The sequence below is a fragment of the Zingiber officinale genome, chromosome 3B (assembly GCF_018446385.1).
Source record: "Zingiber officinale cultivar Zhangliang chromosome 3B, Zo_v1.1, whole genome shotgun sequence".
Taxonomy (NCBI): domain Eukaryota; kingdom Viridiplantae; phylum Streptophyta; class Magnoliopsida; order Zingiberales; family Zingiberaceae; genus Zingiber; species Zingiber officinale.
Genome location: NC_055991.1, coordinates 26,362,534 through 26,374,562, shown reverse-complemented (window position 1 = coordinate 26,374,562; position 12,029 = coordinate 26,362,534). Strand labels below are relative to the sequence as shown.

General features: G+C 36.1%; 1 protein-coding gene across 1 annotated transcript; it reads left to right on the top strand.

Moving 5' to 3' along the window:
* The first annotated feature begins 10,403 nt into the window (after positions 1-10,403).
* Positions 10,404-11,237, top strand: LOC121968160. The gene is made up of 2 exons (XM_042518641.1): positions 10,404-10,623; positions 10,701-11,237. The coding sequence occupies exons 1-2, from the start codon at positions 10,489-10,491 to the stop codon at positions 11,148-11,150; spliced, it is 585 nt and encodes a 194-aa protein (XP_042374575.1). The 5' UTR covers positions 10,404-10,488; the 3' UTR covers positions 11,151-11,237.
* The last annotated feature ends 792 nt before the right edge of the window (positions 11,238-12,029 follow it).

Here is a 12,029-nt window from a genome sequence, read left to right as displayed (position 1 = left end):
TTTCTATGCGTTCGTATCATTATCCTGATCATAAATATATCCATAAAAATATTTTTGACCAAATATATTGATTTTTGAAATTTTTTAATCCTAATTTGACCTATTTTTTGTGTTAAAAATTTGAATCACTCAAAATAATAATTCAAAATTATGGATGATGGTATATTTACGATCAGTACAATGATACGAACACATAGAAACTTATTTCATAAAATTCCGATGTCTCTAGGTAAAAATATAAACCTTTGGTGTTTGATTTTTTTTAAAAAAAATTATTTTCTGTTTTGGGACGAATCCAAGGATTCGTTCCAAACTTTAAATTTTTTAAAAAAATGGAAAAAAAAAATAGGACGACTTAAATATGGACTTAGAGACATTGGAATTTGATGAAATAAGTTTCTATGCATTTGTATTGTTGTCTTGATCGTAAATATATCCATAAAAATATTTTTGGCCAAATATATTGATTTTTGGAAATTTTTTAATCCCAATTTGACCAATTTTTTGTGTTAAAAATTTGAATCACTCATAATAATAATTCAAAATTATGGATGATGGTATATTTACGATCACGACAATAATATGAACACATAGAAACTTGTTTCATGAAATTCCGATGTCTATAGGTCAAGATATAAGCCTTTGGTGTTTGATTTTTTTTTAAATTAATTTCTATTTTGGGACGAATCCAAGGATTTGTTCCAAACTTTAAATTATTTAAAAAAAATGGGATGACTTAAATATGAACCTAGAGACATCAGAATTTGATGAAACAAGTTTCTATGCGTTCGTATCGTTGTCCTGATCGTAAATATATCCATAAAAATATTCTTGACCAAATATATTGATTTTTGGAATTTTTTAATCTCAATTTGACCTATTTTTGGTGTTAAAAACTTGAATCACTCAAAATAATAATTCAAAATTATGGATGATGGTATATTTACGATCAGGACAACGATACGAACGCATAGAAACTTGTTTCATCAAATTCTGATGTCTTTAGGTCAAGATATAAGCATTTGGTGTTTAATTTTTTTTTAAAATTATTTTCTATTTTGGGACGAATCCAGGGATTCATTCCAAACTTTAAATTATTTTAAAAAATGGAAAAAAAAATAGGACGACTTAAATATGGACCTAGAGACATTGGAATTTGATAAACAAGTTTCTATGCGTTCGTATTGTTATCCTAATCGTAAATATATCCATAAAAATATTTTTGACCAAATATATTGATTTTTGGAATTTTTTAATCCCAATCTGACCTATTTTTGGTGTTAAAAATTTGAATCACTCAAAATAATAATTCAAAATTATGGATGATGGTATATTTACGATCAGGACAATGATACGAATGCATTGAAACTTGTTTCATGAAATTCTGATGTCTCTAGGTCAAGATATAAGCCTTTGGTGTTTGATTTTTTTTTTAAATTATTTTCTATTTTGGGATGAATCCAGGGATTCGTTCCAAACCTTAAATTATTTTTAAAAAATGGAAAAAAAAAATGGGACGATTTAAATATAGATCTAGAGACATCAGAATTTGATGAAACAAGTTTTTATGAGTTCGTATTATTGTCCTGATCGTAAATATATCCATAAAAATATTTTTGACCAAATATATTGATATTTGGAATTTTTTAATCCCAATTTGACCTATTTTTGGTGTTAAAAATTTGAATCACTCAAAATAATAATTCAAAATTATGGATGATGGTATATTTACGATCAAGACAATGATACGAATGCATAGAAACTTGTTTCATGAAATTTCGATGTCTCTAGGTCAAGATATAAGCCTTTGGTGTTTGATTTTTTTTTTTAAATTATTTTCTATTTTGGGACGAATCCAGAGATTCGTCCCAAAAATTAAATTATTTTAAAAAATGGGGAAAAAAAAATGGGACGACTTGAATATGGACCTAGAGACATCGAAATTTGATGAAACAAGTTTCTATGCGTTCGTATCGTTGTCCTGATCGTAAATATATCCATAAAAATATTTTTGACCAAATATATTAATTTTTGGAATTTTTAATCCCAATTTGACCTATTTTTTGTGTTAAAAATTTGAATCACTCAAAATAATAATTCAAAATTATGGATGATGGTATATTTACGATCAGGACAACATACGAACGTATAGAAACTTGTTTCATGAAATTCCAATGTCTCTAGATCAAGATATAAGCTTTTGGTGTTTGATTTTTTTTTAAATTATTTTCTGTTTTGGGACGAATCCAAACTTGGGACTGTAGGACCGTTGCGGCCGGCTGGAAGGGGGGTTGGATAGCCTGCAAAAATAAGACAACCCTTTCTCGAACTCTTTAAGCTAACACTTGTATAATAAAAGCAAAGCGGTAAATCAAAAACATAAAGGAAGAGGCAGAAGGTTTTTACTTGGTTACAACCGATGTGGTTGTTAATCCAAGGAAGATTAAGCACTAAAAACTCCTTCAGGCGGAGAAGCCTCTTACAACGTTGAAGCGCAGACACAGAAGCTTAACTACAACTCTAAAGCATACAAGCGTTGGAAATTATTACTTGGAGTTCGTTGAAAAGCTTCTGGACCAAGGCTATATTTATAGCCTTTGTCGGGGTGCCCTGAAGGGGTTCCGGGCGCCCTGGGAGATAAAACTTTATCCCCAACGTTCAGATCGAGTTTTGACTCGATCTGGTCAAATTCCAGGTTCGGCGCCCCGGACTGCTCCGAGCGCTCCGGAGCCTAAAGTCAACCAATGTTGACTTTTTCATCCAGGGACCACTGCTCCGGTTCAGTTCGTCTCGGTCCAGGTCTTCTACTCCGGATCCGTTCGCTTGGGTGATCTCTGCTATCCAGAAAAGGGCTCACTCGAACCGAACTTCCGGTCTTCTCGAGCGGGCTTCCAATCGCCGCGTGTTTCCTTCTCGTCCATCGACGTACTCATCTGTAGTCTTCGTCCCTCGGACACACCGCGTGTCGTCCTTCTCGCTAGCTACGTCTCTTGCTCCCCGAGCAATCTTCCGCTCTGGCTTTCGTCCCTCGGAACCACCACACGCTTCCTTCTCATCCGTCGATGTACTCTTCCGTAGCACCTCGTCCCTTGGACTGCCGTCCTTCTCGCTAGCTGTGTCTTCCGCTCAACGACCTGTGTTCCTAAGCTCCTGCACACTTAGACACAAGGTTAGAAACACACAGGATCTAACTTAACTTGTTGATCACACCAAAACAACCTTGGGGTTCCAACAATCTCCCCCTTTTTGGTGTGAGCAACCCAAGTTAAGCTAGGGTAAAAATAGACATAAAACAAAATAGTTTATATTGCAATAACATGCAACAAGATAGAAAAAATTAAATTCAAAAATTCAATTTTTAATTTTTAATTTTCTACCTCCCCCTAGACTTATAATTTTTCTCTCCCCCTTTGATCACACAAAAAAATGGAGTTTTTCAAGAAAAAATCTAAGGGTTAAAAAAAAAAATTAAGAACTTTGAAAATTTTGCAATAATTTTCATAGAAAAAATATCAGAAAAAAATGTTAAGTAATTTTTCACAAAAATTTGAGAAATTTCTAAAGAATTACTTTTGAAGATTTAAGAAATTTAAAGCAGAAATTTCTAACTTAAACAACTTTTGACTTATTATTATATTTTTTTAATTAAACAAAATTCATTCTCAAGGTACTTCCAGATATCTAAATTTCCATTTCAATCTTTCATTATTTTTTAGATCACAATTTTTCAGATATAAAGCAGACAGTATTAAACATGCAAAAAATTATATCATGTTAATTTCTATTATTAGTTTGTCGAGAATCTTTAATCGACAAGCTATTGTTCGAAATTCTTTCAACTCATTATTACTTAATGATTTTTTAGTTTTTAATTCGCAAAACTCTTTCGAGAAAGTAATTTGTAATTCGACAAAATATTCGAAGAGAGTTTTCGACAATATTTCTAGTTTGCATAATTCTTTCAAAAAAAAGTTTTGCAATACACAAAATTCTTTTGTCAAAATATTTTGTAATTTGTAAAAATCTTTCGTCAAAACTTTTTACAATTCGAGAAACTCTTTCGATAATATTTCTAATTTGCAAGAGGTGTTCGACAGTTGATTTTCTAATCCGAAAAATTCTTTTGATGATTCAATTTTTAATTCGCAAAAATCTTTCGGTGATTTTTTGATTAATTGAACCAATTGTTCAGAGGGTAGAGGTCATACCTTACTTTCCTCGTCGGCCGTTGGTTCCCCCCCTGTTGAATTGTTTTCTTCCGAAGATTCTCCCCCTTCATCGATGTTTAGTGAAGAAGGGTTTTCTGTGTTCTCGAGATGTAATTCAGCTGTTGGTTCTGTCGGTGGCTCGGTGTGTATTGAGTCGTCGGCTTCCAAAGGTTCTTCGTAGAGCTTTAAGAATTTTTTCCAAAGTTCTTTTGCGCTTTTGTATTCACCGATTTTGTCTAGATCTTCATTTGGTATTACGGTTAGAAAATGAAATTCTGCCCGTCGGTTTGCCATCGATTCGTCACATTGCTTCTTGTTCCAGAGGTGTAGATCGAGTTCTTCTCCATTCGTTGTCTTTGGTTCTTCATAGCCACATTTCAATATTAAAGAAATACCAAAATCAGAATTAAGATATACCTCCTCCATTTGTTTCTTCCATGAAGAAAACTCCCTCTCGAATGCTGGTGGATATTCGCTAGCTCCGGCCATCATTTTGGTGCTTCAGACGGCGGTTAGTCCTTCTGAGGCGTCTCGGCTCTGATACCACTTGTAGGACCGTTGCGGCCGGCTGGAAGGGGGGTTGGATAGCCTGCAAAAATAAGACAACCCTTTCTCGAACTCTTTAAGCTAACACTTGTATAATAAAAGCAAAGCGGTAAATCAAAAACATAAAGGAAGAGGCAGAAGGTTTTTACTTGGTTACAACCGATGTGGTTGTTAATCCAAGGAAGATTAAGCACTAAAAACTCCTTCAGGCGGAGAAACCTCTTACAACGTTGAAGCGCAGACACAGAAGCTTAACTACAACTCTAAAGCATGCAAGCGTTGGAAATGATTACTTGGAGTTCGTTGAAAAGCTTCTGGACCAAGGCTATATTTATAGCCTTGGTCGGGGCACCCCGAAGGGGTTCCGGGCACCCTAGGGGGATTAAACTTTATCCCCAATGTTCAGATCGAGTTTTGACCCGATCTGGTCAAATTCCATGTCCGGGCGCCCCGGGCTGCTCCGGGCGCCCCGGGCTGCTCCGGGCGCCCCAGACTGCTCCGGGCGCCCCGGAGCCTAAAGTCAACCGATGTTGACTTGTTTATCCGAGGACCACTGCTCCGGTGAAGTTCGCCTCGGTCCGGGTCTTCTACTCCGGATCCGTTCGCTTGGGTGATCTCTGCCATCCGAAAAAGGGCTCACCCGAACCAAACTTTCGGTCTTCTCGAGCGGGCTTCCCTCCGGCTTCTCGTCCCTTGGAATCGCCGCGTGTTTCCTTCTCGTCCACCAGCATACTCATCCGCAGTCTTCGTCCCTCAGACGCACCACGTGTCATCCTTCTCGTTAGCTGTGTCTCTTGCTCCCCGAGCAATCTTCCGCTCCGGCTTTCGTCCCTTGGAACCACCACACGCTTCCTTCTCGTCCGCCGGTGTACTCTTCCGCAGCATCTCGTCCCTCGGACTGCTGTCCTTCTCGCTAGCTGCGTCTTCCACTCGACTACCTGTGTTCCTAAGCTCGTACACACTTAGACACAAGGTTAGAAACACACAGGACCTAACTTAACTTGTTGATCACACCAAAACAACCTTGGGGTTTCAATAGGGACGAATCCAGGGATTCGTCCCAAAGTTTGGGACGAATCCAGGGACTCATTCCAAACTTTGGGATGGATCTAGAGATTCGTCCCAAAATATAAATTATTTTTAAAAAATGGAAAAGATGGGACGACTTAAATATGGACCTAGAGACATCGAAATTTGATGAAACAAGTTTCTAGGCGTTTGTATCATTGTCCTGATCGTAAATATATCCATAAAAATATTTTTGACCAAATATATTGATTTTTGGAATTTTTTTAATCCAATTTGACCTATTTTTGGTGTTAAAAATTTGAATCACTCAAAATAATAATTCAAAATTATGGATGATGGTATATTTACGATCAGGACAACGATACGAACGCATAAAAACTTGTTTCATGAAATTCCGATGTCTCTAAGTCAATATTTAACGTTTCGGTCACTTATTTACAACCATTCGCTGTAGAAACCTATTTAGTTACTTATTTAAGGTTTTGGTCACTTGTTTCATGAACACCTTTTAAGTTAGTAGCAACCTATATATGTTTTAAAAAATATCTATCTAGAGACTTCAGAATTTTGTGAAACAAGTCTCTGTGCGTTCGTATCGTTGTCCTGATCGTAAATATATCCAGAAATTTTTTTTTGACCAAATATATTGATTGGCGGAATTTTTTAATCCCAATTTGACCTATTTTTGGTGTTAAAAATTTGAATCACTCAAAATAATAATTCAAAATTATGGATGATGGTATATTTACGATCAGGACAACGATAAGAACATATAGAAACTTGTTTCATGAAATTTCGATGTCTCTAGGTCAAGATATAAGCCTTTGGTGTTTAAATTATTTTAAAAAATGGAAAAAAATGGGACGACTTAAATATGGACCTAGAGACATCGGAATTTGATGAAATAAGTTTCTATGCGTTTGTATCGTTGTCCTAATCATAAATATATCCATAAAAATATTTTTGACCAAATATATTGATCTTTGGAATTTTTTAATCCCATTTTGACGTAATTTTTGTTAAAATTTTGAATTACTAAAAATATTAATTCAAAATTATGGATGATGGCATATTTATGATTAGGACAATAATACGAACGCATAGAAACTTGTTTCATTAAATTCCGATGTCTCTAGGTCAAGATATAAGTCTTCCGTGTTTTTTTCTTTTTTAAAAAAAATAATTTCAATTCTGGGACGAATATTGGATTCGTCCCAGATTTTGGGACGAATCCTCGATTTGTTCCAAAATCTGGGATGAATCCAGGATTTGTCTCTAAATTTGGGACGAATTCTGGATTTGTTCCAGATTTGAGGTCGAATTTAGCAACGAAATTTTTTCCTGTTGCAAACCTGTAACGAAATTCTTTTGTTGTAAATTTTGTTGATCATTTGGGTCAAAATTTATTTTCGTTGATAAATTTATCTCAATTTTGGAATGAATTATTTTCATTCCAGACTTTTATCCACAAATTTATGTTTTTTTTAGTGTAATTGGTAAAAGAAATTATATCATCGTACCGGTCACCCATAGGTAGTTGGATTTATAATTTCCATTGCATGTGTCCTAATGAAGATATAAGGCTGCGTTTGGTAGGGTGTAATCTGCCTTGTAATGTAATCCAGATTACATTATAAGGCTGATTATTTTGTTTGGTTTCATTTTTAACTTGTAATGTAATGTAATCTGGATTACAAAATGTAATGAAGTTTTGTAATCTGGATTACAAAGCAAACACATTGTAATCCGATTACATTACGAGGTCAACTTTTAACAAAAATTTGAATGTCAAATATACCCTTAGTCTGTCGCCGCCCATCTTCGCCCGCCGCCACTTCCACCACCCACCATCGCCCCCCGGCGATGGTCGGCGACCGGCGGCGGCCGGTGACCGACGATGGCCAGCGACCAGCGGCAGCCGGCGACCGGCGGCGGCCAACGACTGGCGGCACCGACCACCGCAAGCTCCGACAAAGATGTAGCGCCCGCCGGTAGAAGTCATAGGATATTTTTGTCATTTTATAATAATACGAATTACATTCCTTATAAAAATAATGGACACCAAACAAAAGAATGTAATCATCTTTGTAATCAAAGATTACATACATTTCATTACCAAACGTAGTAATGTAATCAAGATTATATTACATTACATTACAAATTTAATTACATTACAAACTCAATTACATTACGCCCAACCAAACGTAGTACATATATAATCATAATGATTTTAATAATAAATTAGTTATATTAGCTAAATAACTTGGAGCCTAGAGCTGGCATTGCTCATTAATGACTATTAATTACACAAGAAAGTGAAAGGAAAATGTGTCTTAATTAATTAAAAAAACCATTAGTGCATTACCAATTAATGCGATACTCTAACCAACAAACAAGCATTGAATAATCCATTGAATAATTCATCAGAAAAAATCTGAAATAATTTTTTTTTTTTGAAAGAAAAACCTGATGTCACTGATGATCACAAGCATTGAATAATCCATTGAATGATGCAGCCCCACTCATTTATTGGGCTGTTTGTACATATCCCACCCATAATTTTTTAAATTTACCCTCAAGATTCATGCATCACGATCATTTTCATAAGAGTCGAAAGTTTTTTATTTTAAAGAAAATAAAGTTAAAGGTATGGTTTTGACTTAGAAATATATTGGAGATTTGCTTCAAAGTCTTTATGTGTGTGTTTTAGTTGACTTGTATAACTGTTTGTTTATAAAATATTTTATTTAATAATCACGTCCTTTTGGTTATAAAATCAAATTTCTTAGATTTTGAGTGAAATAATGAAACTATCATATTTAAAAATAAAACTAAGTGGGATGCACCGCATAAGAAAACTCAAAAATTGGTGCGCGCGATCTGCCCATTTATTGCCCCTTGATTGTTGCTTCCAACCAAAGGAGAGTCAATTATCTTTTTATTTTCTATATTACTTTCATCTAATTTATCTTTAAAAAAAAACTAATCTTCGCATGGAATTTAATTCAAATTTATTTTAAAATAATTTTTAAAAAAAACTTCAAAAATTTCTTTCTTACCCCATGGGAATAACCTTGGTAGGATCGAAAATCCTAGGAGAATAAATAACGCTCATGATTTTTTTATATTTTTTATAAGTAAATAATATATACAGTAGAAAGAAAGAATTTAAAAGAAGAATCAACAAAGATAAAGTTAATACATTATTTTTACTTGATTCGGATGATATAGCAACTCCTACTCTAATTAAGATTCATGATCATCGATTGTTTTCATTGGGCAATCCATTAATAATTCTGAATAAGTATAAGTACAAAGTGATAATAGTTTAAGTGCTATAAATGAAATTATACTAACAAGTAAAGATTTGGAGATTCATGCTTTCGATCGTCGGAGCAATGTTACAACGCTATCGAGTCATCTTTGGAGTAGTGCGCAAAAGATTAAATCGTTGGAGTTGTTGTTTTTGAGATATCGGTTGAACCCTCCATTTATAACCTTGTCCAAGCACCTGGACCAATCTCGGACGCCCCCATCAAGCTAAAGTGGCATGACCTCAACGAAACTCTATTTGCCAAAGTTTATCCCTTTCCGAGCGTCTGGACCCGTCTGGACGCCTGAACTTTGACATGTGCTGACAATCTACCACCTCAGTTGGGCACCTCTCTAGGTTTGAGTCAATCCAAACACCTGAACCCAGTCTAGGTGCCCGAACCTCCGGGTGTCTGGACCCTTCCCGAGCTCTTGGACCCTTCCCAAGTACTTGGAGACCCCTTTTCTTGTTAACTTCCAATTTCGATTTCCTGCACCAGAGAGATAGAAAAAACATACATAATATAATAATTTAAACGGTCTCAGGACTGTCTAATTCTGACTTTGGATTTTGCGTGCAACCCTAGGTCAAACCGACGTCTATTGTTCCCTCAATGGGAAGCGTGTTCTCATCTACTTTCTCTCAAGAGACTTTAGCTGATGTCAAACCGGTTCTCTAGACCGTTTGAACTTTTTCTAAGCATCCGAGACTTCAAGACTTTTCACTAGACGTCTGATTCCCGACTCATCCAATTTTCATCTGGTGTCCACAACTTCTAGAACTTTCATCTACTATCCTCGACCAATAGGATTTTCCACCTGATGTCCTTGACCTGTAACAAAACTTTTCAGCTGCTTAATATTCATTAGGATTTTTACCTTACCTAAATTTAGCATAAGACTTTCTTAGCTACTTAGTTAGATTTATTAAAATCGTAATAATCTTTTGTCATTGTCAACTTGATTCAATAATCTGATTTTTTTACACTAACGAATATTATCATTTTACCAATGGGCAAACCTTGAATTAGGAGGAAAAAGCGGTGGAATTAAATGAGGCATTTAATTAATGTGGTTTACTTTTCCATTTCCCTTTTACTACGTTACCTCCCCTTCCATTATTTTAAATTATTTTTAATTAATTAATTAATTTTAAATTATATATATATATATAATATTTTAGTGTTTAATTGATTGTTCCCAAATCTCAAATCGTTCCCAATCTTTCATTATTGCTATTCCTCATTCCCACTCAATTAATTAAACTCACTCTCTCTTCTTCCTCCTCCTCCTCCTATTTCTTCTTCTTCTTCTCCTTCCTAGCCTTCGTTTCATTGCTGCTCTTCTTCTTCTTCTTCGTCGTCGTCGTTATCGATTGATCATTTGAAATCGGATGGAGATCGCGGTTGCGTCGAGCGCAGGCAAGAGGGACCTCGTCACGCTCGATCTACTCGGCGCTGAAGCCTCGTCGAAAGATGTGGATTCTGCTGCTCTCAAGATTGCTCCTTTCGCAGATCTCTATCCGCTGGTATGCTGATTCTTGCGCCAATTTCGGGTTTTGGGGTGTGGTTTAGGGTTCTTATTTGTGGGCGGTTGTTTCTGCAGGACCTCAATCTGGGGACCACGGGAGGGCATGGTGACGCGGCGGGGACGACGGTGCGCGGGTGCCAGAGCGTGTGTACCATCGAGAAGGTGAAGTGGGCGCTGGAGCGGGTGGCGGAGCGGGAGACGCTCGGCGGGCGGGAGGAGGAGCGGAGGAGGGACGGCGGAGGCGGAGGCGGCGACGGCGGAGGATCTCCCTCGCCGTCCTCGTCCTCGTCGATCACGACGGCGTCGATCAAGCGGCGGCGCGAGGGAGGGGAGGAGGAGTGGGCGGACGGAGGCGACTCAGCCGGGGCCGGCGGGAGCCTCGTCGCCACCGGATGCCCCAGCTGCCTCTCGTACGTTCTGATCTCTAAGGGGGACCCGCGCTGCCCCCGCTGCCATTCCCTGGTCGCGCCGCCGCACCCGCCGCAGCACAAGAAACCCCGAATCACCCTGAACTTTTCCCTCTAGACCCCTATTATTTTCGGTTATTACGTGATAAACTTTTCTGTATTTTGTAAAAAGGAACAGAAGTATCAGTATTTTAAATTTCTTCTCCTTTTTTTGTTAAAATTAAATTAAAAAAACCGCACGCTCCTTTCGATAATTTAATTGCGAATCATTTAGTTGTTTTTAATTTGCTCTGGTCGTCTGACCCATGAAATCGTATTTATTATTATTTTTAGTTGATTAATGTGAGTATATTTTGGTGAGTACTAGGATCGATCTCACTGTAAATATATATGCTAAACCATTCCATTTATTTTTTTATATTTAAAATAACTATTCAAATACTTCATTCACTCATATGAACAATTAAAAAGAATAGATGAAATAATTTCAAGCTAAAAAAAGTAAAAAACAGTTAGCCAATTCAAATACTTCATTTACTAGAATATATAGTTTATTTCTATTATACATCTTCACTAGCAATCAATTGCTTTTTTATTTATGAGTCGACTATTATATGTCTAATTCCCACTCAATTCCTAAACTTTATTTACTTCATCCATTTTTCGCCGACAGTCTTGAACCATAACAAATTTGATATCTCAATTTTAATATCTTATTCCATGTGTTTAACTCATAAGTGAAATGAGTTTAATGAGTCAAATGAGTTTAATATTTCATTTCACTCATTGCACCGTGGTAAAAAGGTGATTTATTTGTCTCCAGCATTCTCGTTAATTCATCACTAAATTAATATGAAGGAGGTAGATCATGAATGACTATTAGTTATTAGTATAATGACCAAACTATAAAAGAAAGTATACTCAAGCGCATTGAGTTTTAACCAATTCACTCATTGTAAGATTTTTACTTAGAAAGTTACAATGAGTGAAATGAGTT

Excerpts from the sequence above, each read along its gene's own strand:
- LOC121968160 (XM_042518641.1), top strand. The coding sequence starts at position 10,489 with ATGGAGATCGCGGTTGCGTCGAGCGCAGGCAAGAGGGACCTCGTCACG. Across the intron at positions 10,624-10,700 it reads TCGCAGATCTCTATCCGCTG|GACCTCAATCTGGGGACCAC; the intron begins GTATGCTGATTC and ends TTGTTTCTGCAG.